Raw genomic sequence first — 19567 nt, 5'->3', positions numbered from 1 at the left:
GCTAAATTAATCAAAAGTTCTAGAAGCTAAAGAAACAACCAACCTATTTCTAATCAGATGGTAGAGAAATGCATACACTAATTTTCTGCCAGAGCTACCACTTTGCATTTAACATGCGCATTGAGGGAATGACCCTTTTTATATTGCACTATAAAAGCAACAATATCCTGTGTAATCCTCAGGAGATCCCAATGGAGAAAACCATCTGTTCAGCAGCTTCACACAAATGGCTTGCTGTGGTGGAGCATAGTATAGGAAAGGATTCTTTATCCAGAAGACAAACCCAGCCATTCCTACTATGTGACAAAGAGGAACATCTGACGGACCTTGAAAACTTTCCACTAACACAGGCCAAACAAGACAACTCATCATTAGTCTGCAGAAGGGATGCTTGAAGAGCCCAGAAAAAAAGAAATAATCACAAGTAGGAGAAACCAGCACCTTCTGATTCCATGAAATGACAGAACCACTCAGGAAAATCTATCATTCTGAGATACAATCATGCAACTATGCGTTTAATGATAGCAAAGGCCATTGAAAATAATTACAACGCTCAAGTATTGATTGTCACAGCCCAAAGAGATTCCATTTATACTCCAGATCAAATCATCCCTTTGAGAAACAGGCTGCTCACAACTGAGAGTACTTCTACATGCAGGACTGAAGATGAAAGTTTTGAGGCCTCCTGCCACTTTGCTCCAGCATAAGATTTGAGAGTTCCTGACATTGGATCGGTTTGGGCCAGGAGAGCTTTGACATGAAAAGCAAAGGAAGCACATGGCCACATTCTTGTATAACACAGAGGTTCTGATGTCGCCTGTATAATACTACCTGCCACAGATATGACACAACATACATACACTCTTATCAAGCTGAGACCGTCTGCAAGTAAATGATAGAAATTTGGGGTTGGGAACCTTTGCAAGAATCACGGAATCAATTAGGCTGGAAAAGATTCCTGACATCACCGAGCCCAAGCTGTGACTGAACACTACCATGTCAACTAGACCATAGCACCAAGTGGCATGCTCAGTCTTTTCTTAACTACAGGGATGGTGACTCCACCACCTCCATGGGCAGCCCATTCCAAAGTCTAATCACCCCTCCTGTGAAGTTATTCCTCCTGATGTCCAACCTAAACCAGCTAAAGACTATGTCCTCTTGTCCTGTCACTACTTGCCTGGGAGGAGACCGATCCCCGCCTGGCTACACCCTCCTTTCAGGTGTTTGTACAGAGGGATAAGGTGTCCCCTGAGCCTCCATGCTCAACGCCCCCATCTCCTCCAGCTGCTCCTCATAAGACTTGTGCTCCAGAACAAGTAACTCTGACCCCAGGAGCACCTCTGTTCCTCCAGCTCTGAGCGCCACTCCAGCCCACCGGCCACACCTGCTGTGCCGAGTCCCTCCCAAGCAGGAGATGCCTTGCAGGGAGCCCACAGCCCGGCAGAGAGGCCGCAGGGCGGCAGCGGCACGGGGTGCTCGGCTCGAAGGGACACACTCAGGAGGCGAGGGCAGCAGCGGCGACACGAGCTGGCGGCGGCGGCCGGCAGGGGGCGGGAGCGGCCCGCGGAGCCCGGCCCGGCCCCGCCCCGGGGCGGCGCGGAGCGGCCCCGGCCTGGCCCGGCCCGGCGCTGGGGCCGGCGGTGCAGAGGGGCCTGTCCCCCCGCTGGCCCCGGGGGTGCGGAGGTGGAGGGGCGGCTGCCCGCGGCCGGGCCGGGGGTGCGGCAGGCGGGCGCGCAGCCAGCAGCCTCGGCCTCCGCCCAGCCCCGCTGGCCCCCGGTTTGCCCGGGCCTTGGGCACCCGCTCCGGGCGGCACGATGGGAAAAACGAGTCTGGGAAAGGGCCTGCTCACCAAGCACCAGAGGGCAGAGAGGATGGCTGGGGCGCTTCCTTAATTCCTTATTCCTGCAGGTGCCCCCCGTGAGCTGCCAGCTAGGCCGGGAAGGCTGCGGGCACCGGAGTGGGGCTGGCGGGGAGCTCGGCTCACCTGCCGCCCTGCAGAGCACTGCAAGGAGCCAGAGCACAGGCCGGGGCACAGCAAATTACACAGTTGAGGAAGTTAATCATGAGCTCTGCATTTATGGGCAGCAAAGTCTGAATGCTCTGGAGCAGGCACAGCTTTTCTGGGACTCTGAGGTGGCTGAGCCATTCAGCACCCAGCAGAGCACTATACAGCAGGAAATTCACTGAGAGATTGAGGGAACTAGGTAAGGACCTGATCCTCTGGCTGTCTGTTGTCTCCTGTCCTGTAAGAGAGGTCAGGTTCTTTTCCCTGTTAAAAGGCAAAGGTGCAGCCTTCCCTTTTTTTTTTTTGCTCCCTACTCCAGGCAAAACTCAGAATCAAAATGACACTGCCAGGTCTTCCATCCTGTCACACTTTACGTGTCTGAAGAAGTCCTCCTCTGTTCTCAGGACAAAGTAAAATCTGTGATTTCAGTATTTATCCTGAGCTGGATTACTCCCAGTCCATTGCACAGTCTGGTCTTTTCTGCTGAGGGAGCAGATCCTAAGATATTCCCCCCCTGCATTCACCTTCTCCCCTGATGCTCCAATAAGACACTATTCTGGTTGTGAAGTACCTCTCCCTACTCCTGCTAGGTTCTCCCCTCTTCCCTTCCTCTCCTGGGACACCTTCCCAGTCCCTACTAATCCTGCAAAACATACTTCTGGCTGCAGCTGTACTTGGGCGGAGTGGGATGAAAGCACAGATGTAGAATGAACCTGTGCTGCGATAGCAGTCGAGGCTTGTCCAGACATGATAGCTTCCCTGCCCCTTCCCAGAGGAGTGCTCTCAGGAGGGCGGGGAGAGCTCTGTAGCACCTAAGTGGAAAAACTGGCTGGGCTGTGCGAGGAGGGGATTGCTGGAGGAGGCAAGGATCTTGTGCTTCAACCTTCTCCAGCTCCCCAAGCAAAACGAGCAGCAAGCAGTAGGGGTTCATAGACACCAGCTCCCTGTAGCAGAGCAAAGCAGAGACATGGGGCACCTGCTGAATCTGAGAGCACTGCATGGATCCCTATGGCCTTAGCCTTGTGCCACACAGCTTTGGCAACAAGAGCAGAGATCTGCTGTCTTTAACCTGTCTCCCTGCAGTAATACATATCCCCCAAAACAACACGCGTGTCAAACTAAGTTGCCTTAAGAAGCTGAATCTTGTCCCCTCTGCAGCCAAGGGAGAGCCCTGCACTTCTTACTCCAACAACCCTTGCTTGCTGTGACTCCAGCACCCTGGTGACTCTTTTGCTTGCTAATTGCTCTTCTTCAGAAGAGCAGGCACCACACTATTGTTCAATATGCTTTACATGGTTTCCCATGGCAGAAAAGCCATCCCAGTCCAAGAAGAATAAGGGACAGAGGAGAAACCTGTCCCCTCTGCCTCTCAGCTTTCTAGTCACGGGACAAATACCCTGCTCTGTGTGTCTGACCCATCTGCCCTGAGAGAACAAGGCTGCTGTTCAAGGGTTGAGAACCAGTTGTTGAGTGAGTCAGTGTCAATCACACAGTTACAGCTCGCAGAAACTAGCTCCAGAGCTGAAAGGTCCTGGATGAAGCCCAAGAGGGAGTGGAGAGGTGTGTGCAGGTCTTACACCTGACACATGAAGAGAAAAATCCCAACTGAAAAAGAGAAGCCAAGGAGAAGGAGAAGGAAAGATATAAGATACAGAGGGTAGGCAAGAGAGAGGTAGACCACACTAACTCTCCTGATCCCACTTTCTGCTTACAGATACTCTGATCTCTAGCTCTCTGGAACCTCTCCCATGGCCTACAGCTAGTGTCTGCATACTCACCTACGCAGCTCCCATCGACTTCCTCAAACCCCACAGCACAAAGGCATCGGCCCACTGGCACCAGCCACTCCCCGTCGGTGCTGCAGTGCATCCTGGGGGGAGAGCCCACTTCTTCAGCCGCGTCCTCCACGCAGACCCCAGGCACTTCTGTCAGCCCCTCTGACCCTGCCAGCGTCTCTGGGAAGCGGGCCAGGCCCCGCACCGCCTCCGGGCAAATCTTGTAATACACTCGGACAGACACCATGGCTACACAAGCCCCAGAGTTCTGGAAAGCCAGGTAGAAGCCCCGGCGAGAGAGCTTCCCAATGGGGCACACTTCTGTGTTCAGCTGCATGGCCCCCGACTCGATGTCTCTGCTTGTGAAACTCCGATCTGCTGCCACAGTGTTGAGCTACGTGAAAAAGAGAAAGACAACAGCTTTACCATCTGAACAGGCCACAGCAGCTGAGATACCCGTTCCTCTCAGGCCTTTTTTATACTAAGGCCTTCTAGGGGCTGTCTAGTCAACTACTTCTAATGCCACTGCACTGCATGCTTTCTTTGCACTTGAAAGATGTGTTAAAAATGGGGTGGGCATATTTTCCTCCCTCTGTACTTTCCATCCATCATCTCCTTCAACTGCTTTGTAGTCATTCACTGGTCTTCTACAGTACCCTGTGTTCCGAGTCTCTGACTTCAGAGGTCTTCAGGAGCTGCCCCTTTTCTGTCATAATATTCTTTGTTTGCAAATTGCATGCAGTAAATCCACAACACCACTCAAGAGCTGTGCTTTGAAACCACCCAGGGAATTACAGCCACTTGTTTTTAGGCTGTAGTTGCTGCAGTTCAGATGATCTACTGTAAGGTGCTCCTTGTGCAGCACTCAACATATTTCAGCACTGTAGGTACTTGGGTGAAAAATGCTCCCATGCTTTTGCATTCCCACTGCCTCTGCAAACAAAGGGTAAGAGTGAATGAGTGAGTGAGAGTATTTTCTGTGCTTGAGCAAGTGGGAAAGGCCTCTGTGACACCCTGTGACATGGAAGAGCTGGACTGCAGATGGGGTGGCCTTTCTTCTTGGTGGGAGAGCCTGATAACTGATCCTCTCCTCCGCAGGCCCCTTCCCATTGTACAACACCACCCACTCCTTGTAGTTGGATTGGAGATGAAAGGCTCTGTAGAGCAGCTGCATTTGGCAGGGATCATAAGGCATGTTTAGGAGTTGTGGAGGTATCGCACAAATTCATGTTGTAGGCTGCAGGGGAGATGGAGGAGCACTGGGGAGGGAGGGGAATCAGTAACCAGAGTTCTGCTCTGCCTGTGGTAGCCTTTACTACTCTTTGTTTCCATCACATCCCATTTAAACTGCAAAGGAAAGGGCAGTCAAATAATTCAGGTCTTTGGCTTCTATTAGAACAGAATTGGCTTAGAGAATTTCCTCTGAAAAAAAACCAAAAACCAGAGGTTCTCTATTCTGCAATTCTAATGTTTCCATGGCAAGAGAGCACAACATTGAGGAAAACAGCAGGTAAAATACAGCAGTGCTAAATAGTTTCACACCTGGGAGAACTTCACTGTAGCAAGCCATCACCTCCAGTGATGAAACAAGACCCTATACCTCATGGCAATCAGAATAAATAATCAGGACCACTGAGACCTGAACTGGGTTCTGTTTTTTGCTTGGTCTAATCTTGTTTTATTCCCTAAAGCAAGAAAAATACCTTTGGTTTCTGCTTTACTATTTCTAAAAATTGGTGTAACCATCCAGCCCTGTCACAACCCTTTAGAATCCTTACCTACATAGTGTCTGGTTAAATAAGAGGTTACGCAGAACACAGGTCTGATCTCATTTGAAACCTTCTATGCCTCCTGTGGCAAAGACTGCTCTGAGCATCACAGAGGGCACCAGGGGTAAAGTTTACTCTAAGGACAACACTTACTATCCATGCCCTTCCCCACATGCTGGTTCTCCTGGCTTGTCCCAGCCAGCAAGACACACCTAGCTTAAGCTGAAAGATATGACAAGTTTAAGCTGAAAGATATGACTCAGTTTTCACCCCCAGCAATACAGACCTTGGTGAACAGTGGGCGGCGAAACTGGATCCCAACATCTTGTTCAGACTCCATGTAATAGAGATTGAAGGTCTCTTTGCAGGTCACCACTTCACCTTTGAAGCTCTTGCAGTCCCTCACAGTAAACTTTAGCTCCACATAAACGCGGGAGGCTGCCTCACCCCGGTAAATCCAGTTGGTGCGAAGCCAGTGATCGGTGTCACCCTCGGAAAGCACACTGCAGTCCTGGTACATGTAGATTGGGGTACCATTTATCATCTGCTGCACTTCACTCCACTGCTCCCAGGGGAGAAGAAAACACATATTGTTAGATAGGTGAGGGAAATAAGTTTCACTTCAAATATGACAAAATCTTGCCTAAAAATCAGTTCTTACACAGGGTTCGGCGCTCAAGGCCTCACCAGCTAAAAAGTTTCTTACACTCAGCAAGAGCTGCATCTGGTGTAGAGCCCCTTGGCTGCCTAAACCCTGTACATAGGGAGGAAAAGAGGATCCTGCAATTAGGATCTGACTTACATAGAACTTTTTACATCCCTTTCATCCTATCTTGGTTCCAGTTTATTCTTTCATGCACTGCGTATCTTAGAGATTGAGAAAAAGACCCACTACTTCCGTGTGGTGGCCACTTCTCTCTGCCACAGTTTACATCCAGGGTGTACAGTAGGACCTACCACACCAGGACTATTATCTGTCCCTGGAAATAATGCACAGCATTTGGGAATAAGAGAAAAGAAGGTCTGGCATAATGGAAAGGTAAATTGCAGAAAGACTGTTCTAGAGCAAGCACTCATTAACTTGGAGTTCACGCTTCTTTAAGTGGGATATTTTGCAAAACCTAATTTAACTATTAAAACTCTGTTGATTTTCCTTACTTCATATTGCATTAAGGTTCTGCATCTTCCCCAGGCAAATAATGGCCGAGAGGAGGACACGGGCCCAGCTGGTTATATGGCCTTACTAATACTATTTGCATGAATCTAATAAAGTTTGATACTCGTTTTAACATATGCTTTTGTCAAATTTTAGGTGGCTCTAGTTTTTCTTTCCTTACCACAGGTCAGATACAAAATGCAAAGAACATTCTCTTTTAAGTAATTCATATATGAGAAAATTTGGAAAGCAAGGTCTTGTCCACAGGGAAAGTAACTTACATCCTTTTTCCTCCAATGCTAAGACTGCCTTTCTCATTATGCTTTAAATGTTTAATCAAATTAAATTGAAACAAGTGCCCACATAAGTACTGGCACAAGTTTAAGCATCTTGGTTTTAAATCACACGCCAGGTTAAGATGCAATTTAAACAAGGCCTCAGTCTCTGTGTTATTCCAGACTTGTCAAATCTCATGGGCTGAGCATGAGATTCACGCATTTCTTCAGCACCACCACCTCCTGTGCTCACAGCACAACAGCTTTTCTCCCCACAGACCAGGTCACTGTGTTAGTGGAATACAGAGATGGACCCACAGAGTGCCAAAGAGGCTCTGCTTTTATGCCATGACTTAGAGTATACCTCTTACCCAGTCCCAGTCTGAAAAGTATTGGAGAGCCTTCTCCAAACTAGCAAGTCGTGCTGATAGCACAAGCTCCTCTCTGCATAATTTCAGCCTTTTACCTAAGTGCATACTAGCAGTCTCCTCCCAAGAAGTTCTGGGGATGATATCTATGTGTCCCTTCTTGTTCCCTTTTTTTTCCACATAATTAATCCCCAGTGTTACCCCACCCTCTTAATCTGATCCAGCTGGCATAGACCTGCAGCACACAGGATTTACACTTATTTCACTCACTGGAGGTGAAAAGATTTATGATAGCAAAACAAAGAAAGAGACTGATGGATCAATCACAATTGATCAAGCAGAAGGGACAATCACTTAATGACCTCTTGCAGTCTTTAACTGAAAACCTTCCAGAAAATGTTACAAACTGAATTTACAATGCATCCTGAAATAGACTGAAGTAGAAGAAAAGAAGTTAGGAAGGAGAATAAGAGCAAACTGGCTTTCATACACTGCCAAAGTTAGGACTGGCTTTTAGAAGCATTTTTCAATGCGCGTCTGCCTGGGGAAAGCATAATTGCATTTGGAGGCTGAGAGTTAGACTACTTTCCATTAGCAGTTTATCCTAAGGCAGTACCACAGACAAGTGACACCAGAAAGTGGTTTTTGCATGTCTCATTGAAAGACATGAGCTGTTGTGGTGCCTGTCAAGAAAATGCATTTTCAAAACTTACATGATATAGGACCAAAGTTTTATTTTCAGTGGTGGCAACTGTAGCAACAACAACAACAAAAATTCCTTTAAACTATACTGCTGGAAAAAAAATCCAATTGTTAACTCCTGTATTTCTTAGCTCATCTCAGCCCAGCTTCTCCCAGACTCAGTTCTTCAGGGCAAAGATGCTTGGCACTGACAATTGCACAGTTTCATATGCAGTGTGGTGCAAAGAAATAACAAGGGAGTCAGACATGTTTTTTCTAGACTCTACTGCTGATGGGTAAAGGAAGTAAAATGAGGATATTATTTATGCTAACAATACAGAACTATTGTTAAATATGCTTCTGACTTCTTTTCATTATTCAGTGAAGCTTTTAAATTCAAAGTAGTGGAGGAAAACTGTTACATACAACATTTAATGAAAGGGTGATGAGACCAGAAGTTGCCAGGCAACTGTCTCCCGTCCTCAGAGAATCTGCTGCAAAATCAAAATGTGTGCCTCTGACTTTTAATGTAATGTTCTTAATAAACATGTGTGGTAAACTCTGGCTCAATCAATATTAATTACTTGCCTCTGCAGTTTGTCTGCCAATGACATTGAATCAACCTCCTTTGATAATGTAACTTTTTACCCACTTCATTCCAGACTCTGTTGCCTTACTCCAGTTGGCCACAGAATAGGTAACATTCTTCTAGAAGTGGAGAACAGAGTTAGTCAGACTTCCTTATTTTAGCAGTGAGTGAATTTGTGGTTTTTTGATGCGAGAGAAAACTTTCTCATGAGATTCAGAATCATAGAAAGATTTAGGCTGGAAAGGACCCTTGAAAATCATCTAGTCCAATTCCCTGCTCCAAGCAAGCTAAAGAGTTCTTGAAGTCTTTGCATGTTATTCTTTAAAATGTCTTTTAAACTCTCTTATTTTTTAAGTTAGAGTGTAAACTGTCCTTAAACTAGTCTTCAAATTCTTAAAATCTTTCAGAATTCTTTAAAAGTCACTAAGAAAACAAATGCTAATGCATTCAGGAGAGTGCCATAGGTTAGTAGCTTGGCTTCCTAAGAAGTCTAAGTACATAGCCATTGAATTTGAGAGCAAACGGGTTTCCTGTGCTTCTCAGAAACCCATATACTAACACAGGCACCTTGTTCCAGAGGTTTGTTCTTGAAAATCTTGGTGTGGTGGTGCAATACAAAGCAAAATTATTCTAGCACAGCAATTAGAGTCAAGTGAAAAACAACCTCAAAGCAAAGGTATATGTCAGTAACCTCAAAACACTGCAAGTTCAGAAAAAAGCAAAGAAGGAAAGCAACTTTCCTTGTATTGGTTTGATTCCATATAAAGAAAGTTGTCTTTATAAAGGCCATTCAGAATGCCTTCAATGACAACCTGAAAGGGCAACAGTAGATATTTGTAGTAAACAGTATTGGTTTGGTCTCCCATGTGAGTAAAAATCCAAAGATAAGATGTGCCTTTTAATATCTGCCTTTATTGACTCTGAAATGATTATACAGTTTGAAGATCTGGAGCCTATGGAATACTTACTCTGCTTTTTCTGTATAATAAGCCTTCTCTAGATTAGGTTTGTGTCAAGGATCTTATTTAGGACAAGCTGTGATTCCTTCATCACAGGAAGAGTACCTGTGGGTTACTCTTCCTAGGATTTACCATCAGGTATAAGAAACAGTTTGCACACCTTGGAGCCATTGTCTCAGGCTTTGCAGGCATCAATGAAGTGGTCTCTTTTGGTTTTAGCCTTTCTTAGTAGGGAAAAAAAGGAAGGAAACAAGCTTTTAACATTGACAAATACAAATTTCATCCCTGCTTATGGAGAGGTAGGCTACCAGTGGCAGAGGCAGCAGACTGTGACAGTATTGCAAATTGTGGGCTGAGACTGGAGTCATAAGAGCTTGTGACTCGCAGTAAGAATACTGTCTCCATTTCCAGCTTGCCAGGGACTTGCCCTGTCTCCTTTCAAAAAAGAGCCTGCCTGCCTGCTGTGACCTCTATCTCATTTGCTTTCACATTACCTCAGCACAGTGACTTCCAATCTGTGGTCTGCAGCCCCCCAAGGAAAGGCACAGTGATACTTTTAAGAGACTTACAGAAGCAAAAGCTAGGCAAGGCTAGCCAGTAGGTTAAAGTTACTAAACTAAGATGCATGTTTCCACTGGAAAAGTTAATAAGAATTCCTACTGGAAAAGTCTAAGTGTTCATATGCTGAAATCTAATGACTTGTTTAACTTTGGGTTAGAAAATTTCACTAAGACGAAAAGAGCACCTATGTTAATAAAGCCAGCTACAGTGTACCCGTGCATAGTAAGTGTGTCTCAATCTCATTTAATTTTCAACAGAATTGAGAGGTCATTAAATCTCTTTATGAAGAAAAATTGCAAAGCCCCAAAACAGCAACCTTTTTCAGCAACAATACATCACTGGTGTGGCAAGCCTAAAACTGCCTAGGAAAACATGTGCCGCTGAACACTCTTTATCCCCTTTCTCTGGCTGCAATCTTGCCTGTGGAGTGTCTTGACTTTTGTATAGTATAGCATTTGCGTGCTACCATGACCAAAAAATCTTCCTGGAACAGATTCAGCATTGAAGGTAATTACAGCTGTGCTACAATCATAGTGTAGTTTCCTCAGAGCAAAGCCGGTGACAAGAGAGGCACCTTGCTGGCACCTGTTTTAATACATGAAGATCTTCTCTTCAGTTGAAATACATCTGACAAAAATTTGTCAGGAGGCAAGCCGGACCAGCCAACCAAAAATAGCATCACCACAGTGGTGTATTCTAGAATTGAAGCTTCTATGACCCTTTACTGAACGTTTCTCAATACTCTTTGAAGTTCTTTTGCTGGTGTGGAAGACAATTTAGATGACGATGATGAAAGAAGCGTGGTGACATCTAGACACTTCATGAGTCCTGTAACTTTAAATCTGAGAACAGCTGAGGCTGCTCTTATTTCTTTGATCATTTGGCTATGGTCAGGCAATTTTAATTTCATCACATCATCATGGAGCCTTTGAAACAACTGAACACAGAAGAGATGTTTGCTTATCTACAGTATCTTTATGGGTGGGATGATATGTTTTTTCCCCACAATGATCCATTGGTTATTTTCAGGGAGGAGCAACTCCATTATGTAATTACTCATTCTTTAGGGCACTAGCACACAGGTCTCCATCCCACCCATGTCATTTCTATTTAACTGGTACTCATACTCTTAAGGGAAGATAAGGTGTTCATGTGGGACACCGAGCGCCAGTGCATCGATTACAGAACCTGTTTATCAAACACAGGTTCTGCTGTCTGCTCATTCTCTGAACTGCCTGACCACATTAAGGTCTTGCATGAAAACAGTTCTGGTCATAACAGGTGGTGCTAGATGAGTGATAATGATACTCTGGTCCAACATTTCACCTAGCTGGTTTGGAACACTTCTTTCTGCTACCACTCACTAACAGTACCAATAACTACAAAAAGGACAGGAGTGAAAAATCAGATTGTGCATCTTAAGAGTTCAGAATTTATGGCTAAAGGCACATTACCAATAAAGCAAATGTTAGCTCTTATGTTATTTCTGAATTACATTGCATAGGATCCATTGTAAATGGAAGAGATTTTTTTTTTCATTTTTTCAAGGTAAAGGGCTTTGTATTGTGAGCTGTGGTTTTGTATGGTATGTCAAGTCTACTTCTAGTGTTTACAGAGAAGCTGGAAATTAGTCTGATGGTGATGGGCTTCTGTTTGTATAAGTTCCTTTAAAGATGGATCAGGTGGAATCCCACACAGGGATGGGGTAATTATGCCTTGATGATGATGATCAAACCTGCCTGGAGAAAAGAAGCTGCAGGAGATGGCAGTCTGAAAGTCATGTGAGGAGCTGGCAATATTCAGATCAAACAAAGAGAAGCCAGAAACTGGCCTTGGAAACAATGGAAATAGCCTTTTGAGAAATAAATCATGGGAATGTTTTTGTGCAGATCTGCCTCTGAGATAGTGAGAATCACAGTTCAAAACATAGGTTCATCCTTCGAGGACACAACAGGCAAAAAAAGATGCAAAGCCTTTTCTTTCTAATTGCTTGCCTGCAAACTCACCAGTATTTTAGTTAGAATTATAATAGAAGTTGTTTTGTTTGGGTTTTCTGTTTGTTTGGTTGGTTGGGTTTTAATACTGTTATTATTTTAAATAGCCTGTTAGTCTTCTTGGAGGACCATGCAATAGGCAGGTTAATCTCCAAGCTCCAGCTGACTTGTGCTGCTTTTGTGTTGACATGAGGAAGTTCAGTGAACCTTGTCCACTCATTCAACAGCTATAAAAGAGTGAAGCAGCTTTCTGAAGCTGCCAGGCAACAGGGCTGTCACCACCCCTGTGCCCGAGCAGCTGTGGTGATGAATGTCATGGCTGTACAGCATCTTCAGCTCACAATGTGCTCTTTTCTGCCCTTCAGGTCACAACACTGAGTGCACTGGCCAAGACTGTTACTTGGGTCTCTGGCAGTGACTCCTTCCTAGGCTGCCTAGTTGGTGGCTCATGCAATCTGGCCTTCCCTACAGCTATTAATTTACACTTCACTCGTTCTCATCTCACTGGTTTGTATTCCCTCTTCTCACACTTCTGAGTAAAGCATATCTGGATATGCAAAACAATTTTTTCCTCCTCTCCCAAATTGACACAAAAAAATTAATTTTCAATTACCAGGATATCATTAACAAATATCTCTCCACCAGTCCACAGATCAACAACAGCAGGTCATGTCAGGATACAACCCTGAAGCCAGAGTTGTTCCCATTTCCAGGTAGTTGTTGACTTTACTAAGCATATTTCCCTTATTTCTGTACAGATCCTGTTCACTCAGGGGAGCTAATCCCCTGTGCCTGACACTTAAGTGAGAGCAGTGAGGTGTGCACTGCTACTCTACTCCAGCTTCAGAAATGATGGCACTCCTCTGAGTTAGCTCCTAAAGGACATGCATGAACAACGGTTTTGGGAAGACGTGCACAGAACAGCTTTTCTGATGGCTGTTTTTCACACCACCTTTGGATGCTACAAAAAGCTGACTGGCTGAGACTCTTCCAAGACTATCTGAGTAAGAGATCATCAAGTCTGACTAAGTGATCATTGAGTCTGACTCAGTGAACTGCCCAGGTTTAACGAGATAGGAGTGCTGTGCTGGAATTGCTTGCAGGTTGAAGGCTGTGTGCCCCATAGCACCATTTCCTTCGTGACCAGGACTATCTGTCTAACCAAGAAGTGGTGGAACAGAAAGCAGCCATCAGCTGATACTGAAATCTGGGACCGCTGAGTCTGGTGGAACACAACCTCACCTTGCTAGAACCTGAAGGCATGCAAATGTTGTGGTGTGGTCAGTGATATAGAAGTTGCTGACAGGTCGCAGGTACTTGATCTAGTCTATTGCTTAAAAATTTATCAGTGTAGAATTTGAACTATGCCTGGACTTTAATAGGACAACAACAGCATTAAAAAAAAAAAAAAACCACACAAAAAAAAATTTTTTTGGCTTAATCAAATGGTATTCACATAGCTTTGGCAGTTGCTGTGGTCATAATTAAACTTTCCATGGAACATGAGGTGCAGAACTCAGAACTCTTTTTCCTGAACAAGAATCACCAAAGTAATTTCCAAAGTTTTCAAGTGGTTTTGGAGCCCCAATAGTTGTAGTTAGTGGCTATTCACTGATAGCCTCTGGTATACTAATGCCAGTTAGGCCACTGGTGTTACTGTCCTTAATCTTGTTTGAAAGTAGACTTTGGGAAAGCTGAGCAGATCAAGGGCCATGCACACTGGGAAACTGGTAGAAAGCTTGAAACTGATAGCAATGCTTTGAAGTATATGTGGAAGCAAGCAAGAGTATGGAATAGGCAGGAAAATAATTATGTCCTCCTCCTCACTGTGAATAAAAGGCTGAGAACAATAGCAGCCTGGAAAGGAGACTAAGAAAGTCATTGGGAAGCTTTAATAATGCAATGATCCAAGCAGGAATATAAGTTGGGAAAAATAGGCTCCACAAAGCAGCTACCAGCTGAGAACTGAGCCTTGCCAAACATTTTAATATGTAATAAATATGGCACAATTTGGCAGCAGTGGAGTTCATGTGATTCCTGAAATAACATACATCCAAGTTAAAAATGAAGTCACCATGAAAAAGGACCCTTTTACAAGTAAAGACTGGTGAAAGCACATATCCTAAGAAAATGTAGCAGCTAAAAAAAATGAAGTGTGTTTAATTTACAATTCATTCAACAATATATAGAGAGAAAGTCATATTGAGAAGCCCAGTGTGCAGCATTCTCCAGCACAAATGGCTTGGAACTTAAGTAGTCACACATACTCATGGGAGTGTGACTGGATTATGCAAATACTATTCACATAAACAAAAACTGGAAATTGTGGATAAAAGGAAAATTTCAAGATAGGCCCACAAGCTGGGAGTGAGATAATCACAGCACTAAAGACAAATATTGGATCACTCCGTATGTTGCATTGTAGATGCATATAAACTGATACAGAAAATCTATAGGAATAGATAGTACATAAAATCATGAGAAATAATCAAAACATAAAATAATGAGGACCTTTTGTGCCTCAGCTAAAAATTCAAACTCAGAATTCTAATGAACAAACAGTTCTAAATTATAACACAAACACTAAGATTTAGTGGGAAAGGACCTTTGGTTCTCTACTCCAATCCCCTGCTCAGAACAAGGCTGACTTCAAAGCCAGGCTGGGGTGACTTAGGGCCTTGTCCATTAAAAGCAAAATGCAAGAGGAAAGCATAATTCCTTATCACAATCTGTTCACAGCTGATGCAATTATCTTTGAAAGCAAATTAGTGATTAATAAGTTTTTATAATGTCATTTTGCAAACTGCCAAGAAGCAGTGCCACTATGCCTGATAAGTGAATTTGTTCATGATTGGATTTGAGAGGTCCTTTTTGAAGTTTCAGTGGTATCTGAAACCAGTTCAGGTAGCTAGGCTGTTTGTGCTGCATGAGGAGTCTTTAAGAAATGTGAAAGCAAGCAATTTCTGTACTTCTGACACCTTCAAAGTGGCCATCATTGGCTCTCTAATGTATGTTAAAAGGTGGAAATCTTCCACTAGTACTGCAACACACCTCTCTGTGCCCACCTGGTGTTGCTGTGGCAGAACTTCAAAGCCAAAAAAGAATTATCAAGGAATATGTCAGAGGAGGGGAGTGGTGGGTGGTAAGGTAGATAAAAGGGGGTTGTAGGAGCTACGGTGTGCCTCTTTAAAAGCCTCGTTTCCAATAGTAGCCTAAAGTAACGAAACCCTTTCTAAATAAATACTACAAAGCAAGCTAGCACAAACCTTTTAGCAAACAAAACTCTACAGACACTTTACTTAAAGTACAGAGACTTTCACTCAAAGACTACCCTTAAGCTTAGGCAAGATGCCGGCTAATGTGGTGCAGAAGTTCTGAACTACGGAAGTGCAGCCCAAAACTGAGCGGTGTTCTCAGGCTGAGCCCGTGTGTTAATGGGAGCATTGTCTGCCTTGGATACAGCCATGGTCTGACCATGGAACAACCACACCTGGCAAGCCACTTCATCCTCTGTCACTGGCTACAAGTGAGGAGAAAACAAAGGTGTAGTTCTGCCTCCACAGACTTAGCCAGCCTCTTCTGGGCTATGCCTCGGGGGCCTTGTCCATATAAAGCACGAAAATTCCCCACAGCAAATTCCTCCTCTCTGCGATAAGTATATTGACACAAATCCAACTCACTGATGGGAGATCTCCGGCATCTGAGGTTAGCTACAAGTAGCAGTGTTACATGAAGTACACCCTTCAGCTCTGTGTGCAACACAGCTCAGACGTTTCCAGCCTGTTACTAATCAACCTAGTCAGATTATTCAGTACTAATCTTGGCCCGTTTTTGTCAAAAAATGTTCTGAATTCATTTCCGTTCTTTTTTGAACATACTTAATCCTTCATTTTGAAGGAATGGTTTCAGAAACACCTGTTCAAAGCTCTCACTACGAGAGAATCAGCCATTGTTCCCTTTTTGCTTGTGGCAATTTGTTGGACTTCCACCTAACAGTCATTGGGAAATTATGTAATTAGACAAATCTCCTCAAAAGACTTGCTCATGAGAAGTCAATGGATCTATTCTTCATCCTCTGTTGTTTTATCAGTCATCCATATCCTGATCTGTTATTTTGATTTCTCTCAGGCCATGTTCCCCTTAATTTCCAACAATTCTCAGTTACAATTACATTGTGAATATACATATTTTGAAAATGTAGCACAAGCAGAAGGATTTGCCAACTCTGAACTTCCTGTGCAACACTCAGATGTTTTGTAATGAAGGTTTTATTTTCTATCAGATTTTGGTACTTTATCCTGAACATGCCTGGAGCCTAGAATTGGGGTAAAATTACCACACAGAGAGTTGATTAGACAACAACGGGAGCAATGAGCAAAACATGATCTACATGTATGTCTCACTAGGGCACCTGTTTTGAGCAGGGTATAATAATACTACTAATAATAACCAAAACAGCTTTACTAATGAAAGAAATGCAGCTATGCCAGTACAGGAGAACCTCACTGTCTGCCTCTACTTCACCCAGCAATGCTGCTGGGAAGGAGGAGGAGGCTGGGGTGGATTTAAACCAGCCACAGCACATTACAGAGGAAAGTCACGGAAATTAGTTAGGAACAGGCTCTACTCCAACAGGTCTGCTTTAGAGCAGGAAGGGTGAAGACTCTCCATTGGAAAGCTTGGGACTTGCTGCAAACACGAGAGCATGGATGAGGAACTGAAACTGCATATTAACATATGTGCTAACTACCACAGCATAGTCCCTAAATTCCCTTTTCTTTGTGCCTTCCTGCACCACTCCCACAGCACTGCTGCTACAGAGGGAACACCTTCACTGATGTAGGTTGTGACACCAGAGGGACTGCCCAACTATGCTTCATACAAAATAGCTGTACTTGCACAAAAACAGCTGAGTTCAGCTCTCTTTTGGGGTACACCATTGTTGCAGTGGTTTCAGGAGTACGTTTTAAGCACTTCCATCAACTCATTTTTACAGTCACAAAACAAAGGGAAATTCCTCTCTCATTGTCAGCTGTGTGGACCAAACACCACAGCTTGGTGTAAAGTCTTACAGCCCACCCACGCAGGCAGATTGCTGCCCTATGAGTTATTTCTTCAGTCAGCTGCTGAATTAAAAAACCTATAATGTGTTCCTAATTTCTTGAGAGACTGAGACAGAAATACTTTTGTTCTGCCTATTTTACTGGGGAAAAAAGAGACATTGGATTTATATGCAGCATGACAGAATGAAAAACTGGAGGGTGATTTGATTTTTTTCATTTTTCTTCATTGCTTTATTACTTCATGAAAACAGTATATTTCAAGGTTATGTTTAATCATACTGGAAGTCAATAGGCATCAGTCCTTAAAAAGCTGGCTAGGGGTGAGGCTTCACAGGTGAAGAGAGAGAGACTTATAAAGCCTAAAATGTCCAGGAGGGGGTGGGGCCTCAGAAGTTCAGTTTCCAGAGGTAGGTTGAAATTTCAGCATGGATTATATTTTCCCATCATTTAGTACTGCCAGTGGCTCCCCTTCCTTGAATGTTGGGTACTCACCCCTACTTCCGGAGGGTCGGGAAGCCAGCCCAGTTCACCCTGTGCAGTGCTTGTGTCAAGTAGATCCACTGAAAACCAGAAGAGAGGGAAAAGATAAATCGGTGTCCCAACTCATGCAGCCCGCGGAATGGTTTCATCCTTGTTTTGTCAAAGAAGGTAAAGCCTGCATTTCCTCTCTCAACCCCCCCATCCTTTGAAACCCTTCACGTTCAAAAAGCATGACTAGAGGAGGGACGAGACAGGGCAGTTAGTCAGGAGTTAAAAGTTTTTACTAATATATGAGGCCCCCTCCGATACACATCCAAAAAACTCAACCCTGACAAATTTTATCACTTCCTAAAACTGTCCCAAAAAGGAAGAAGGAGGCTGAAGCCTATTCAAATGGGTACCCGGCATTAGCAGCTGAACACATATCTTTCCTTGAAATAGGAAGGCAGCAAACTAAACGGCTGAAGAGGAAGGCAATCAAATAAATTACCAACACAAAAGATCAATCAGTGTCGCCTGGAGGGACTATTCAGTACTTGAAACACAGTGGGAAAGTACAGAGGCAGTGTGAAGTTGTAGAAGGGACTTTCCATTGTCACGGTACCCAAAAGCCCGGAGATGCACCACTTGTGCAAATTGATGAGCCCCCTACTTCTAACTCAGACTGTCCACCAGCTGACGATGGCCTACAAATCGTTTAACCCTCTCCCACACTTCCGACTTCTTTGGCCGGGACATCAAGAGGGAGTAGTGGCTCCGGCCAAAGCATGGCCACGTCCCACGGAATTGCACGGCTGCTTTAAGCCTCGCTCCTGGAGTCGTGTGACAAAGGAGAAAATCATTGGTATGTTCATTTTTAGCCCTCAAAGGAATCTGAAAACGCGATCACAGTTTGGCCTAAAGTCTTGATCTGAAGACACGTTTAAAAATGTGTCACTTTGTGGGCAAACATTGAGAAAGCAGAGGAGTTGACATAAGACACACTGTGGGATGTGCAGCTTCGTGCCTGCTTTTGGGTCTGCCGGTGCTGCCAGAACAGACTACTGGTTTCTGTGCACCTATCGAAGTCCCAGCTTGGGAACATAGGAAACAGGAAAAATTCTTTGGATTCTCTTTCAGATTCCTGTGGGTGTATTCAGAGGGGTCGTTTCTGAACAATCTCAGAGAAGAATCTGGGGGTGAAAGGTAGGAGTGGGGAGATTTTTAAATGGCATTTAAATAACCAGGTTTCCTCCCCCTCATCTGACTGTTTTACAAATACTCCCTGCCAACTATAAGTAATAGTGTAAAGTGCAGATCAGCAAGAGTCCCGTGGAATGAGGAAGCAGGCTGTGGGCCCAGAATGAGAGATAAGAGAGATTGCGCTGCTGTTCTCACCTCTGAAACACCCTTTCAGAATTGGGAGAAGGGAAAAGCAGGAATCCAGGTTTTGCAAGTTCCAAGTGCTCACAGTATGGTCATATGGCAAAACCTTCCTAGCCACAGACTCCCTGTCCAGACAAGGCTCCTCATTCACTTCCCCTCTACTCTCAATCTCTTTATTTGAGATAATATTCTTTTGTGGTTAGTTCCAGAAGCTCAGAGGGTGAGGTAGCCTGTCTTGCCAGAACCATCACCCAGATAACATCTATGCCATCCCATCCTCTTCAGGACTGAAGCAGCAATGTGGAAGTGAGAGGGGCTGCATGGCAAGCTCTAGCAGAGCAAGGGGAAAGGAACTTGGAAGTGGCCAGGACAGGAACCTGGCAGAACCCTTGTGCCATGCTCTGCACTGCCAGCAATGGCAGCTCCTTCAACTGCTGAGTGCCCACTGGAGGGACAAAGCCCATTGCCAAGAAGTACTTCTCAAAGTGATCCCTCAACAGGGATTCTCCACGGAAAGGATGATT

The 19567-nt window shown here is 44.5% G+C and overlaps 1 protein-coding gene across 2 annotated transcripts in view; it reads right to left on the bottom strand.

The window, feature by feature from the left end:
- Positions 1–19567, bottom strand: part of EPHA1 (EPH receptor A1) — a 33898-nt gene that overhangs the window by 12928 nt on the left and 1403 nt on the right. For both annotated transcript variants that reach the window (XM_063148542.1, XM_063148543.1), the window contains exons 2-4: positions 17691–17758; positions 5839–6114; positions 3787–4177 (exon numbers count right to left, since the gene is read on the bottom strand). In XM_063148542.1, the coding sequence (XP_063004612.1) occupies positions 3787–4177; positions 5839–6114; positions 17691–17758 (735 nt within the window). The remainder of the gene's footprint in view (positions 1–3786; positions 4178–5838; positions 6115–17690; positions 17759–19567) is intronic.

This window comes from Melospiza melodia, chromosome 2, assembly GCF_035770615.1.
Source record: "Melospiza melodia melodia isolate bMelMel2 chromosome 2, bMelMel2.pri, whole genome shotgun sequence".
NCBI lineage: Eukaryota > Metazoa > Chordata > Aves > Passeriformes > Passerellidae > Melospiza > Melospiza melodia.
Note: the sequence above shows the minus strand (reverse complement) of the source record. Positions and strands in the feature narration are given on the sequence as shown.